This window comes from Cervus canadensis, chromosome 6, assembly GCF_019320065.1.
Source record: "Cervus canadensis isolate Bull #8, Minnesota chromosome 6, ASM1932006v1, whole genome shotgun sequence".
Taxonomy (NCBI): domain Eukaryota; kingdom Metazoa; phylum Chordata; class Mammalia; order Artiodactyla; family Cervidae; genus Cervus; species Cervus canadensis.
In genome coordinates this window covers 11,394,367-11,410,097 of record NC_057391.1, presented here as the reverse complement: position 1 = coordinate 11,410,097, position 15,731 = coordinate 11,394,367, and the positions used below count along the sequence as shown (strand labels likewise).

Below are 15,731 nucleotides of genomic sequence, written 5' to 3'. Positions count from 1 at the left end.
TCAAGACTTCTGGAAGGCTCCATAAGGGGCTCACTTACCTTGCACATGCTTGGAGCTCTGGCAAATGAATGGGGCATAAGAGAGACAAAGGTGGGCACACAGGAAGGTATTTTTATTTATTTATTTTTATTTTTTTTTTAAGGAAGGTATTTTTAATCAGGCCTTCCATATAGCAGCAGAGGTGAGGTAATGAGCTCCCCAGTCCTGGTTAATGTTTAAGTACAAAATTTCTTTGAATGTGAGTTTGCTGTCCTGTCTTAGGGCTTAGGGGTTTTTTGTTTTTTTTTTTTTGGCTGCACCTGACAGCTTGCACGATCTTAGTCCTTAGTTCCTTGATCAGGGATGAAACTCTGGCCCACGGCAGTGAAAGCACAGAGTCCTAACCCCTGGACCGCCAGGGAATTCCCTGCCTTGGTGCATTTTCAGCATTTTGTTGGTTATCTCACAGGTGCCGCATACTATGCTAGGCATTTTCCCACATGTATTATTCACATCATCCCCAGCCCTGAAGGGAGTTCCTATAATTTTTCCAGATAAGGAAATGGATGTTTGGAAAAGCAAAAGGGGCTCTGTGTCTTGGTCTTTTGAGTGTGTCTCCGCATGTCCTCTCGTCTGTTCAAGGACTATTTATTGAGCTCCTGCTGTGTGCCAGACAGTGTTTTAGGTCCTAGGGAAGGCTGACCAGGATGATAATCTCAAACTTGTTGCCCTGCTGGGGAGATAGGCAAGTCAGAAATCTGCCATGCTAACTGCAATGACCCAGGTACCCAGGGTCCTATGGGGCAGAAAAAGGAGCGGCGTGGCAGTCAGACCCTGGGCTGGCCCAGCTACTGGGGGGAGAGGAGCAGCGGTACTTTCAGAGAACAGGAAGTGGTTTGGCCTGGTGGGGACTCGGTGTGACAGGAAGCAGGAGGTGGGCAAGTCAAGCTGAGTGTGGCTTTGCTGTCAAGCCTGCTGGGGCCGAGCCTGCCTCCGCAGGATCACAGATGAAGGGAATGCTGCCTTCCTCGTGTCCCAGGCAACCGTCCCAAGCTCTCCTTCCAGCTGTTGTGGGAGGGGCTGAGCGTGTGGTATGGGAGGTGGCCACGGTGGGGGAGTGGGGAAGGAGGTTTCTGGGAGATACTGACTTGTGTCTCCTGGGAAAGAGTGGTGATGGTGTCGTGGAGAATTGCCCTTGTAGACTGAAAACAAGTTATAAATCTGCTGGGCCTTGAAATTCAAAAATGACAAGGCATTGATGTTTGTGGCAAGTTCTTGCCTTAACAAAGGCGGCATCTCGGCTTTGTCCCCCTTCTTCCCCCCAGGCCCCCCATCCTCTTTTCTGAGAGTCCACTGGAGAACGGAACCCTGGCCTATGCCAGGCCCCCACAGATCCTGCAGAACAGCGCAGAGCTGGCCCCAGGGCTCAGCAGCGAATCTCCTTTCTGTCTGGGTCCTAATTGGCCTCATGAAATCTAATTTATCCTGCAAGCGGGTAAAATAATGCCAGAAAAAGGAGACTGAGAGATGGTCCTGGGGCTTCTGAGCATAGAAGCTCTGTGTCTCAAGCAGGGTCCCCCCTCCCCACCCGGGAGAGCAAGGAGAAGGGCTTGTGGGAGACGGAGACCCCCTTGAGGCAGAAAGCTGGCCACAGCAAGTGTCCAGTTTGTCCGCCCTGGCCTGAGAGGGAGGGCTGAGAAGTGCTCGCGGGAGGGGCTGGGGGTGGTGGGAAAGGGGGGGCCATGAAACCACTGGGCAAATACTCTCCAGAGCATCACTTATGCAGAAAGATTTGGTGGTGTAGGAGCCACACTTACATGAAAGCAAACACTTCTGTGTAACAGAATAGCATGCAAAATAGGCCAGAGGTTTCAAAATAAAAGGATTTCAGGTGGTCAGCAAGCCTCCTGAGTCTGCTTTCCTCTACTGCTGGGAGAATTTTGGTGAAAATGAGAACAGTGGCAGCTCTTTAGTTTAAAACTAGGGAAACGGAACCTGAAAGGAGGAAAACCGACCCAAGGTCATACAACACACGATGCGCCTAGACTCTGACTCTAGGCCAAGGCTGGTCCCACCACATCCCGTGGTTCGTCTTAGGCAAGAGGAAGGATGGGTAAGGGACCTCTGAGTGGCTCCATGCTGTGAGACCCAGGAAGAACCTTCCTTGGAGGGGACAGGGGCAGCTTCATGGAAGGATGTGGCACCTGAGCTGAGCCCCTAAGGATGCACGTGTCCTGGGCACAGAAGTTGGGCTGGGCCCTGAGGCAGAGAGAACCTCCTCTTATTCGGGAGCAGCTCTCTCCTTGATGCTGGGTTCACCCCTGGGATGTCCAAGAAGGATAATTTCCCCAGACTGTCTCCCAGAGAGGTGAGATCCTCCCCTGTTGGGCCTCAGTTTCCCCGTCTGTAAAATGAGCAGTCTCGGGCTCTGCACACATTTCCATTAATGTGAGCTGACCTGAACTCCTGGCATAGCCCCGTATCCCCCGGGAACCCCGAGTTCTCCCCACATCTACATCCCTGTTGGTTTCCCCTGCCGCCTGGCCTTGCTGGGTGCTGAGCTCCTCTGAGGTGGGGCAGCCAGACATCTGCTGATCCATGAATATTCAGGAAGGAATTGGAGCCTTCTCTGGACTCCCCAGCCAGCCACGGCCCCTCTGGCCGCCATCCTGCCCGCCCGAGCCCAGGCTGCTGACAGACCCAGCAGCTGCTCTGGGCCCCAACTGTTCACATTGTTTGTTCACCACGGCGGGGGATTTTCCAAGCCTCCGACATGCTTTGGGGGGCAGGGAGGCTGGGCTGCCGGAGGGCTCAGGGATTCGAGTCATGTGGGGCTTTTCTCCCCTGAAACTCAAACCGACTGCTCGGTGGCGTCTGGAATGGAAGCCGCTGGGCTGAGAGCCCAGGCTGGCCTTGCCCCCACTGCGTTTGCATCAGAATCTAGGGCCTCAGATGGACAAGGGACTGGATGTTGAGAATAGTGATTTGCATTTGTACATCCCCTTCCAGTTTATGAAGTCAAAGTATTGGTCGTTCAGCCGTGTCCAACTCTTTGCAACCCCATGGACTGTAGCCCACCAGGCTCCTCTGTCCCTGGAATTCTCCAGGCAAGAATACTGGAGTGGGCTGCCATTCCCTTCCCCAGGGGATCTTCCCACGCCAGGGATCGAACCTGGGTTTCCTGCATTGCAGGCAGATTCTTTACCATCTGAGCCACCAGTGAGATCTCCAGTTTATGAAGTGCCTCTAAAGAATGAGTTCCCATTCCTTGATTGATGCCTGTTAGGCTTTGCACTGGCGCCCTGCCCTCCATCATCTGGTTTAATCCTCACAGGCTCCGTAGTATCACCTTCATTTTACAGATGTGGAAACTGAGGCCCAGAGAGGTGAAGTGGCTTGTCACATAGCTGATAGGTGGAAGCATGATTGGAACCTTGATCTTCTGCCCCAGGATCAGGTGCCCTGGGTGGTTTCCTTCCCCAGTTTGCCTGGAAACAAGGTGAGGGCAAGTGCTGCCTTCTCCTGGCTGCACCCCTAGAACTGCTGAAGCCAGTTGTGTAGTTGGAGGTGCCTTTAAGAAAGGCAGAGAGGCCCGTTCAGACCCCCTCTGTCTGCCTGTCTTCCCACTGCGGTGTCCTGGCTCCTGCCCCGGCCTCCGTATCTCAACCTGTCAGGACTCCTCCCTCAGTCTTGATCCGATTCAGGGCTTTAAGTGCTGGCATATATGTGTCTAGGTGTTGATGAGTGTAGCAGAGATTCGTGTGCACCTGTTTAGGTGTGGAAGCTATCTATAGTTTTTTGTGTGTGTCTAGATGATCCAGGCTTCCCAGATGGCTCAATGAGTAAAGAATCCGCCTACAATGCAGGAGATACAGAAGGCACAGGTTCGATCCCTGGGTCGAGAAGATGCCCTGGAAGAGGTCTTGGCAACCCACTCCAGTATTCTTGTCTGAAAACTTCCAGGGACCCAGGAGCCTGGTGGGCTACAGTCCATGGGGTCGCAAAGAGTCGGACACGAGTCGTGTGTGTGCTGAATCACAGCACAGCTAGATGGTTCTCTACGTCAGTTTAGGGATGGGTGTGTCCGGGTCACTGAATAATGCTGCCGTGGTCGAATCTCAGCCATCACCTGCTACGTTTGAGTAAACAAGAGCCGGGGGGGGTGGGGGGTGGGCAAGAAACTCCCAAGGCCACACAGCTAGACTGTGACAGGTCCAGGTCTAGAACTGAGGGTCACCTGTGTGCTTCACCGTTGTGCTTTCTGCATGCCCCTGACGGGGCTCTGTCAGCCCTGGCCTGCCTGGTAATGAGTATGGTCCTCACCTCTGTCCCTGACTCACTCTCAGACACACTGTGGTGCCTTTAAGCAAGGTGTCAGGCCAGAGGATACAAGGGGACCTTCAGCCTTGGAGCGTCTATGGGACAAGGAGGCAGCAGGCCAACCTTGCGGGAGATACAACGGGGAGAACCAACCATTTCCCTGTGAATAATGGTTACTGGCCTGGCTGAGATGTTGCTTAAAATGATAAACATTGGCATTTGGGTGTTTTTGCCTTGACCCAGGATGGCATTCCCTGCCTCTGTTGTCCTGCTGCTTCACCTCCTGCTCCCTTCCTCCAACTGTCCACCTTTGCGGCCAGGGTGGTGTTGGAGCTGCGGGCTCTCCCGGGGCGTCTGCAGAGGGTCGGGGGCCTGGGTTCTGTGCTGGCTTACTCTGCGGCTCTGGAGGAATCGGCTGCGGGGAGGAGAGCTTAATTCTTGCGGTCACTGCAGCAGAAGTGGGCTGGACAACCACGCTTGAGGCGATCTGCAGGACTCCAGGCGAGGGAATGACATTGCTGGGCCAGGTCAGCCACTGTGCCGCTCTCCCTCACCACACAGCATCTCACTGACCGCTCACGGCAGCCTTTTGAAGAACGAATGACTGTGTCTTTTGAAATTGAGGGGCAATTCACATGCCACAAAATTCACCATTTAAAGGGGACAAATCAGTGGGTTAAGTTTATTCACAAAGTCATGCAACCATCACCACTATCTAATTCTAGAAACATTTTCAGCACCCAAAAAAGAAACCTTAGATCCCTTAGCCATCTCTGTTCATTCTTCGCTCTCCCCAGTCCCTGGCAACCATGAATTTATGGTCTTGTCTCTATGGATGTGCCTATTCTGGACATTTCATAGAAATGAGATCACATTATACAATATGTGGCGTTTCATAACTGGCTTCTTTGACTTTGCATGAAGTGCTCTGAGGCAAATGTCAGTACTGCATTTCTTTTGATAGCTGAGTAATATATTTATCCATTCATCAAGTGATTGGGCTTCCCAGGTAGTGCTAGAGGTAAAGAATCCGCCTGCCAGTGCAGGAGGCATGAGACTCAGGTTTGATCCTTGGGCTGGGAAGATCCCCCTGGAGGAGGGCATGGCAACCCATCCCAGTGTTCTTGCCTGGAGAATCCCCATGGACAGAGGAGTCTGGTGGGCCATAGAGTCTCACAGAGTTGAACACGACTGAAGCGACTTAGCACGCACGCACACACAGGTGATTGGGCATTTGAGTTGCGTCCACTTTTTTGCCAAGAACTGTGTTACTTTGTGGATGAGGCAGTTGAATGGGGCTGAGGGGCGGGCACGACGGGCACGAAGCTCAGCCATTGGCCCAAGATCACAGTCAGAGGCAGAGCTGGGGTCCAAACACAGGTTTCCTCATGAGCCTCTTTCTCCGAGGTTTGTCCCCAACCCTGGTGCATGTGACTCAGGAGCTAGAGGCTGTGGGATGTAGAAGGACACGCTCTGATGGCCCTGGTGTCCCTCCTCTATGCAGGGGAGCAGCCGTTGCCCCAGGAGACGACCGTGTCGCTGAGCTGTGGAGCAGGGCCGCTGCAAGTAATCCTGGGCCCAGAGCAAGCCCTGGTGCTGGACTGCAGTCTGGGGGCGGCTGCCACCGGACCCCCCACCAGCGTCACGTGGAGCAAGGATGGAGGCACCCTCCCTCAGCACGAGCACCTTCGCCTGCTGCCCAATGGCTCCCTATGGCTGTCCCAGCTGCCAACAGTAGATGGCGCTGACGAGGCAGACCCTGGGGCTTCAGAGGTCATTGAGGGCAGCTATTCCTGCCTGGCCCATGGCCCCCTCGGGGTGATGGCCAGCCAGGCTGCAGTGGTCAAGCTCGCCAGTAAGTGCTACATCTGGGGCTGAGCTGAGACCCACACGACGTGGGGTGTGGGAACTGGGATCCGCCACTAGTTACTTGCACAAAGGCTTGTCTCTGAGCCACGCCCCCTTTCCCTGCCTCCTGCCCTGCTCAGCGGGTCCCTTCCTGCTATTATCTGTCTCACCGTTCAATAGTCTCACTTCTTCCCCACTCTTCTGCTGCTCCTCTTTTTCCTTCCCTGTGGCTTTGAGAGTCTAGACTTGTGCTTTCCTCCAGGAAGCCTACCGGAGAGGCTTGTAAGAGTGTCAGGAGCACAAAGGTGCTCCCCAGGCCCATAGCAGGCAGAGTGTGTGGAGCCGAGCCGCACTGCCCAGCCACCCCTTGAGGGGGGGCTCTTAGGAGGCACAGATCACCATGAAGTAATTTTGAGGCCAGAGGAGACACTGTCGTCTGACATAAGGAAGGCCGGGGGACTCCTCTGACCAGTCATCAGCACTTGTCCTTGGACTGCCTGTCTCCGTCGGGCTGCATTTTCTCTGCCCGGGTGTCTGTCGCCCTGGGCCCCTCTGTGTCCGTGTGCGTGTGTGCATTTCGCCGTCCGTGCTCGCCGTGGCCTGCTTTCTCGTGTCCCTCTCCTGTCCTGTTTCTCACTGTCCTCACCCCCAGCCCTCGCAGGCTTCTCCCTGCACCCAGAGTCGCAGACTGTGGAGGAGAACGGGACCGCTCGTTTCCAGTGCCAGATCGAAGGAGTGCCAGCACCCGTCATCACGTGGGAGAAGGACCAGGTGACGCTGCCTGAGGAGCCTCGGTGAGTGTCCTGTAGGGGAGTGGGGAGTGGGTCCCGGAGGGCAGGTAGGTTGGGCTCTGCGACGTTCTTGGAAACTGGGGTCCTTAGAGTCAAGGTGGCTGCATTGGCCCAAACTGACTTAGGAGCCAGCCACCACCGGATGCTCAGCTCATTTCTGGTCCCAAAGAGAAATCAGGCCGGAGGTGTTTGCTCCCTGGGCGAAAAGCCACCTACCAAGCTATGGGGCTTGGGTAAAGAGCAGTGATCAAGTACTTCAGAGCATATGTAGCCCAACCACTTGTTTTATCGAGGCGGAGACCAAGGGCCAGAGAGGAGCTGTGTTTTATCCAGGCCACACAGTGAGGCATTGGCTGCATGTTTGTTGTTTGCTCAGGGCCAGGAGGCTGCTGGGAGGGTTTCCTTTTGCATGTTCCTCTGAAGTTTCTACCCTAGATACATAATTTCTCTTCTTCCCTCAGTTCCATCCAGTGGGGTGCAACATCTGATAACTGGATTGTGGGGGTCTTTTCTGTTTCACCCTCCTCTCTTCCCATAAAAGCAATGGAGCAATCCCAGGGAATGGTGTCTAGGGCAGAGGAGAAGCAGAGGCTAGACCCAGGCCCTGATTGCTCCTGTGGCTTCCTGGGAAGGCCCAAACGTACACAGAGCATGTCCAGAAGGCATGAGGCTGGTTTGCATCCCTGGGCTTGGAATTGGTCTCGTGACTTGGCTGCCACCCCATAGATTCTTTTTTGATCGATGCACTGGGTCTTTGTTGCTGCATGTGGGCTTTCTCTATTTGTGATGAGCCGGGGCTGCTGTCTGGTTGCGGCACGTGGGTTTCTTATTTTGGAGGCTTCTTTTGTGGCTGAGGGCACAGGCTCTTTAGCATCCTGGTTACAGCAGTTGCGGCTCCCAGGTTCAGTAGTTGCAGCACATGAGCTTAGTTGCTCTGAGGCATGTGGAATCTTCCTGGACCAGGGATCGAACCTGTATCCTCTGCGTTGGCAGGTGGATTCTTAACCACTGTGCCACCAGGGAAGTCCCACCCCACGGATTCTTACGTTTTGGAAAGGTTTCTCCAAAGGCCTTTCCCAGCTGCCCTGCCCTCCTTTCCATGCGTCTCTCTGGCTGTAGTTACCAGCCCACTCTCTCCTCTCCCAGTTGAGGTGAGATATCTCAGGCTCAGAAATACTGGTTTCCAGATCTCTCTGCCCTGGAACTAACCTGTCTTCAGAGTATTGAGTTGGCCCAGCTCCTCTGACTTTTGCCCATGTCTCAGTAGGGGTGAAAGTGTGAGAGAAACTTCTAGATAGAAAAGCCACAGGCCACATCTCTGCAACAGTTGGAAGGGAGGAAGAAGGGTGAGAAGTCAAGATGTAAGTGATCCTGTGATTCTGGTGATCAGTCAGCCCCACTGGTCCAATGGGTTGGACTTGATCGTGGTTTCCAAAGTGAGATTCTTTTAGAAAATAGTCTCTAAAGATGATTCTTGGGAGGAAAAAAAAAAAGTATTCCATGGTCAAATAAGACCAGGAAAGTGCCTATAAATCTCCCTCTTGGAGTTGACAAGTCCCCTGAGAAGCCCCGTGCTGAGAAACCTGTTTAACTTGTTTAACCACCTCTTAGAGTCATTTGCTCAATAGTGTCAGTGGCTGAGTTGTGTTCAACTCTTTGCTAATCCATGGACTGTAGCCTGCCAGGTTCCTCTGTCCATAGGGTTCTCTAGGCAAGAATACTGGAGTGGGTTGTCATGCCCTTCTAATATCCCAAGAATGAGCATTCTAGGGAGGGGACCTTGGGATTGCTAACCCAGCCTTCCCAGCACTGACATTTTAAGTTCTGTGCCTTCCACATGTGGTGCTTGTCACTGTGAGGGTGGACGCTTCCAGGTAGTTGCTGGGTGAGAATCAAGTGAGAGGTGGGCGAGGGCAGAAAACTCTCCCCGCGTTAAAAGTCACAAGAGGCTCTGCTTCATGAGAGCGGTGTTTTCTCACTTAATCCCTCCCGTCATCCTTCAAGCTAAGGGTTTCTTATTTTTTCACATTTTTCTCTATTTACTTTGTTTATATTCCTATTAGATCCATTTTTCAAATTCATATAAACAGAGAAGAAGAAACAAAAATGACTCATCTTCTTAACCACCCATGGAAAGCCTCTGTTAGTTTTGATGTCTATCCTCAGGACTTTTCCCCTATATGTTTATAAATATTAAAAATTTTGGATTATCTATACTGGGTATTTTTATTCAGTCTTTTTTATAGAAAACAAAAATGGGATTATGTTGCAATTTCTGCTTTTTTTTTTTTCACTTAATGCATTCAGAACCCCCTTCCAGGTCTGTCTGTGTGGCTGTGGCAGATACTCTTTGAATTGTGAAAGGAGGGAGCTGAGGATCAGAGACATAAGTCACTTGCCTCAGGTCACACAGCTGCTGCCAAGAGTATCTGACGTTGGAGCCCTGGGGTGGATGATTTGGTGGTTGGGGTTGGGAAACCGCAGGGTCTGAAGAAGCTCCTGTTGTAGGTGGGCTTAGAGATGGACCCAGTTATGCTCAGAGTAGAGAAGTTACTTCCTCAGTGTTTCTCCACAAACAGAGGAGTTCCTGCACCTCCCGCCATCTAGTTAGGCCTCTCCCAGGAGGCTGGAGCTGCCAGTTCCTGGACTCTGGAAGTGTTTGCCCCCAAGTCCTCTGAAAATTGATCCTCATCTATAAATAAGCCAGGCTCATATGTCCCAGCACATTGTGTGTGGGGTGGGGGATAAAGAAATACCTAAAACAGCAACTTGATTATGCCCAAGGTATGTATTTTTACACATGCCCAGATAGAGTTCATGTACAAATATGCTATTCATAAACTCAGCTCAGAGGTTTGAAGGAGACCATATGCCCAGGTGTAGGCTGTGCACATGTGCAGTTAATAAGCACACTCTGTCAGGGTCTGTATGCATATTTTGGGCACTGATGGCGAAGTCTAGACCCTAAGGCAATTGCCTGATACTTAACACTAATTTCTAATGAGAGGGGATCGTTTTTCTTCCGTGGGAACCAATAATCACCAAGAGCAGCGTTTCCCAAATCACAGGCGTTCACAAACTCTTGTCATAATCTTGGCCATCCCTAAGCCATTTATTCAATCACTCACTTTATACATTTCTTCAAATCGACTCTCTCTTTTGTAACTTATGCGTGTGCGTGCTACGTCGCTTCAGTCATGTCCGAGTCTTTGCGACCCTATGGACTGTAGCCTGCCAGGCTCACCTGTCCGTGGGATTCTCCAAGCAAGAATCCTGGAGTGGGTTGCCATTTCCTTCTCCAGAGGATCTGCTGTACTCACACTTTAAAAGAATGGATTTAACTCCTGCAGGATCCCGGTCCAGTCCTCTGCCCTGCCCGTCTCCCAGGGTCCCTCTTGTGTCAGCCTCGTGTGACCCTCAGCTCCTGCCCCTTTTCCTGGGCTGGCTCTCAGAAGGGCGCTGGGTGGGGTGCCTTGGCCCTCAGGAAATTCAGAACAGCTCTGTCATTTCTTCTCTGCTCTTGAATCCTGGGGGTCAAGTGTCCTTTTGCAGGTACAGGAAGCAGGCTAAGGCTTGGAAAGAGAATGGTCCCTCCCGTTTAGATAGAGGTTGCTTTCATTCTATAAGTAGCTATTTTATTTGAAGTCATTTTAAAACTATAAAATATACTAACTTAAAGGAGAAATAGTCACCTACAAACTGACCACAGATAGCTAGTACCATGATCTTATGTGAGCTTAAAACACATTGACAGGGTCAGGGGTGTGAAATAGGTAGGAATTATGAAGCCCGTTTTTCAGATGAGAAGTCTGAGGCCTGGACACTGGATGTCACTTGCTAAAAATCACATATATTGGAATCAATTCTCTCCACTATGCCACAGCTGCTTTTATTCCAGAGCCAGGAGTTACAAAACAAAGTGTACAAGGGCACATGCTTTTTTCCATTTAAATTTTCTTAAGTGTTATATTCCCAAACTAATAAATAAATGTTCACTGTAACTAAGAAATTTAAAAACAGAACAAAGAAGAGCCCCCCAGTAATCCCCCTTGCTGAGAAAACCTCCACGAATGACGTGAGTTTTACCACCCTTGACTTTTTCTGCGCATATCCTAGCATATCATTTATCTATTTTCCAAAAATAGCATTGCTTCGTAAACACTGTTTTGTGATTTCCCCTCCCCCCCAACTAACCACTGTGTCTTGGACATCCTTCCAAGGACAGAGCTTTGGAAACCACATTTTTAACAAAGCAGAAAAGATATTAAATGAACATTAAAAGTGGTTCCATCTCACTTCTTTGGCTGTAGCAAATGCAGCAAAAGCACCACACCCAAGGAAAGGTATCCATTCCTCTGTTCACTGATTCATTCAACACATAATTAAGGCAGTATTACTTGTCAAAGGAGGTATTAGCTCTTGGATTGTTGTTTTTGTTGTTTAGTCACTAAGTTGTGTGTTTTGCGACCCCACAGACTGTAGCCCTCCAGGTTCCTCTGTCTGGGATTTCCCAGGCAAGAATACTGGAGTGTGTTGCCATTTCCTCCTCCTGGGGATCTTCCCGACCCAGAGACCAAACCCGTGTCTTCTGCATTGGCAGGCGGATTCTTTACCACTGAGCCACCAGGGAAACTCTTGGATACCTGGAGCAACATTTCCCTGGAAAGACCGGGAACCTTTGGGGTCAGGACGTGTGGGCAGCTATTGAGACTGAGGAAGGAGGAAAGGTCTTAAAGAATATAAGGTGGAGGAGACCGGGATGGGGGTGGGGGCTTTGTTTTCTAAATGGGTCCTTGTCTTTCCCATAGAACTCTCCGTGGTGGCAAGCTGGGCCCCGGCCCAGGATTTAGCTCTAGACACCCTGCGCCTCCTCATCACCTCTCCCCTGCTGGCCCCAGCACTGCTGCAGGCAGCTCTTGGAGCTGAGGATAAGACTCTGGGGGCAGAGTTGAGTCTGCCTGTGGGGTGAGGGAAGGAGTGATGAAGGTTTATGTTTCTGTTCTAAGTCTTTGGGCCACAGCAGATTTCTAGGCTTATGGCCAGAATTCTCTCCCAATACCCTTGAGCTCGGGCTTTTCTCCTGTGTTTAAATTTTCTCATACCCTGCTTTCCCCACGAGCCAAGGGATCTTCGCATGCACAGCTGCCCCATTCCCTCCCTGACCTTGGCCTAGCCTGCATCCACAGTGAGAAACTAGAACTCTCACCCTCGAGCTGACCCTGCAGAGATCACAGCTAGAAGATTCAGGAAGACCCACTCCCTCCCTGCTGGGGCCAGAGCCCATTCTGCTTCCCACCACCCAGGCCCCCATGGACACTTCTCTGCCTGGGATTGCACTGTCTCTAAGCAAGATCTCTGGGCTCTTCTAGCCCAGATTGCTTTCCAGCCCTCACCAAAAGGGCAGACAACACCACCCTCATCCATCCTGCCCCTCCTCAGTAATGTACTGGTGGGCGGGGGCATTGCTGGGACCACATCCCTTCCACTGGCGTTGTTAGCCATCTAATGGCTGCTAAGACAGGCAGATGGAAAGAACATGGGATCTGGCACCAGGAGATGTGGGTTCCAATTTTAACTCTGCTTTAACTGTGGGACCTTGGAAAAATACCCTCCTCCCTCCAAGACTTGGTTTTGTCACCAATAAAATGAAGGCTATGATCCCTTCTATCTCTTAGGCTTGTTTCAAGGTTCAGATTGAGATCATGTGACTAGAAGGGATTTTTTATCAGAGAGAGAAGGTAATACAGGCAGTAGGTAAACAAATTCAAACTTTTCAGAAGGTTATTTAATGAAAATAAAGTCTCCTACTGAGAGCTCCCCGGATCACAGGTCCCCTCCCAAGACAACCACTATGACCAGGAACATTCTATGCAAAAGCATATAAGTGTACATGTCCTCCACACACTGTTCTGTACCGTACATATTTTGGAGATGGTCTTGTATCAGCACACAAGGAGCTGCCTCCTTTTAACAGCTGCCTAGCATTCCATTCTATGAATGTACCCAAACCAGTTTAGCTAGTTCCCACCCTACAGATGGACACTTGGATTGTTGCCAGTCTTTCGCTATGGTAGACAGGGTTGGAGTGAACATTGTTAAACATACGTTTTGTGTATGTGTGTACCTGTGGGATGAAGTCCTTGCAGTGATGTTCCTGGGTCTAAAAGGTGCGTGCAGGTTTGATAAAATACTTATTTGGCTGTGTTGGGTCTTAGTTGCGGCATAGTTGTGGCTCGCAGGCCCCGAGAGTGTGGGCTCGGTAGTTGGAGAGCGCAGGCTTAGTTACCCCGTGACATGTGGGATCTTAGTTCTCTGACCAGGCACAGAACCCAGGTCCCCCGCGTTGGAAGGCGGATCCTTAGCCACTGGACCACCAGGGAAGTTCCAGTATCTTGTGGTTTTAATTTGCATTTATTACCAGTGAGCTTGTAGTCAGCCACAGTAGGTGTTTCAGGAAGGAGGGGGGGGTGGGCTCAGGACAGTGGGGGCACCGCCACCCTCCCTGTGGAGCTCCTGTCCGCCTCACAGGTACCCTCTGTCCCTTCCCAAGGCTCATCACCCTTCCCAACGGGGTCCTCCAGATCCTGGATGTACAGGAGGGCGACGCAGGCTCCTACCGCTGTGTGGCCACCAACTCAGCACGCCAGCGCTTCAGCCAGGAGGCCCTGCTCCGCGTGGCCCACAGAGGTAAGACGGCTGGCCGGGTGGGGCAGTCAGCCAGCTCGGAGCTGGGAGGGGCCTCAATGGTCCAAGACCTGCCTTCAAATAGGTGACAGATGAGGCCATGAAGCCCAAAGAAGGCCGTGCCACCCAAGTCAGAGATAGCACTTGGGGCAGGAACCCAAGACGCCTGGTCCAGGGCTCCCTTCCTGCTGAGACTGTGTCCGTGGGTGGAGTGTCCAGGGCTGGGGGCGGGTGCAGGGGGGTGAGGTGTCTGTGGAGAGGGTGCGTGCCTGCTCCTGCCCTGGGGGAGCCGCCCCTGCTGCTTGCTGTGCGTCTGGCTCCTAATGGTCTGGGACTGTTCTTTGCATTTCTCTGAAAATCTCCCGTCCAGAGTGACGCGGTAGAAAGGACACAGGCTTTGGGGTCAGGACAACCTGGTTTGAATCCTGGCTTCTCTGCTCACCATCTGTGTGACCCTGGGCTCCTTATCAAATGTCCAGCCGGGGGAGGTGGTGAGAGTCGCTGAGATAGGAACGGGAAGTGCCTGGTGCCTGGCAGCTGTTCGGTAGATCTCACTTCAGGCCTCCCGCAAAGGCCTCTATCTTGCCTTCCTTTGCCAAGGCAGCTCCCCTGGACCCTCACCCCTCCGCTCATCTCTTCCCATCGCCCTCTCATCCCGTCCACTTTCACTCCCACCCTACTTCCTGGGGCTTAGCTGATGAGCTGAGTCTGGTTTGCTGCCCCTTCAGTGCCCGGGGTCTCTGCCTCCACCTGCTGGACAAACCGGGTATTTATCATGCTGACCCAGGGCCCCGGGGTCATGCTGAGAACTTGGCAGGAATTGGGTGCTCCGGGTGCCACCAAGCTGGCAGAAACTCGAGCCCGTCCCCTGCCTTTCCCACATGGGAACTGAGGCGCTCCAGTGAAGAGACTTGCCAGAACTGGAAACTCCAACTCTTGACTTCAAGTCCAGACTGCAAGTCTACTCTTGACTCTGCTGGTTCTCTGCCTTGAGGGTGGGTTCCATCCAGCAGGAAGAATGGGGGTGCTGTGTTGGGGCCCGGTTATTCCTCTCTGGCTCCCAGAGAAAGACCTCTGAGTTCCTGTCCCAGCTCTGCTTTCCCATCTATCCGACGGAACCCTGGCTGCCCCGCCTGTCTCACCAGGTGACTGTGAGCATCAGGTAAGGGGCTGAATGTGAAGATGCCTGATGGTAAGGCTACCTCTCTCCAGGGTCCCTGGCATCCGCAGGGGGGCAGGACGTGGTCATCGTGGCAGCCCCGGAGAATACCACCGTGGTGTCTGGCCAGAGTGTGGTGATGGAGTGTGTGGCCTCGGCTGACCCCACCCCTTTTGTGTCCTGGGTCCGACAGGGTAAGTGGAGGGAAGGGATCTGAGGGCATGGGAGAGGAAGGGGGTGGCATTGCACACATCCCCAAGTCAAGGGTCTAGAAGGGTGACCACAGTATGGTCACCAACCTTTGGTGTGGTAGGAACTAACTTCTGTCCCAGGGTGGAGTGTGGGTAGAGGAGCCTGGACCAAAGGAATCAATCTGTATAGCAAGTTTCCTTTATGAAGCCCACTCAATCTGCCACTCACAAAACCACTCTTGAGGCCTTTCTCGGGGGTGGGCACTGGGCTTTGTTCTCCACCTTCTTTGTTTCCAGTCCTTACAACTGAGTGCGGGCCCAGTGAGTCAGGTCGCACTTGGACTCTCTGCTGGCCTAACTACACAGCACCTCCTGGCCCACCCAGTCTGCTGTGGCCTTTGTGTGCCTGGCTTCACGCTGGGCACAGTGAGTGAAAGACCCAGGTGAGAGAGATGGGGCCCCTGTGCTCTGATCTCCCAGTCTGTGTAAGGGAGATAAACGCATATCCATGAAGAGAGACTTGATGGTATCAGGCAGCAAGTGATGAGTGCCAAGTGGGGCTGCATTACAGAAGATGCTGTCAGGGTGATGAGAGCACCTGGCCAACATCCCCTTGTAGTCTGCTGAGCACGAAACCCACCCTCCTGCCGGAGCCTCCTAGAGCTGTTGGAAGAAGTTAAGGGCCAGGGCTGTTATTTCTGGTGGGCAGATGAGGAAACTAAAGCTCAGAAAGGCAGGTGGAAAGCCAGGACCCAAACT

The 15,731-nt window shown here is 52.3% G+C and overlaps 1 protein-coding gene across 1 annotated transcript in view; it reads left to right on the top strand.

Annotated features, from left to right (window-relative positions):
- The window catches only part of IGDCC4 (immunoglobulin superfamily DCC subclass member 4), a 38,788-nt gene that overhangs the window by 4,423 nt on the left and 18,634 nt on the right, over positions 1-15,731 (top strand). Inside the window, exons 2-5 of the mRNA XM_043470819.1 lie at positions 5,804-6,154; positions 6,800-6,941; positions 13,489-13,625; positions 14,835-14,975. Of these exons, the coding sequence (XP_043326754.1) occupies positions 5,804-6,154; positions 6,800-6,941; positions 13,489-13,625; positions 14,835-14,975 (771 nt within the window). The remainder of the gene's footprint in view (positions 1-5,803; positions 6,155-6,799; positions 6,942-13,488; positions 13,626-14,834; positions 14,976-15,731) is intronic.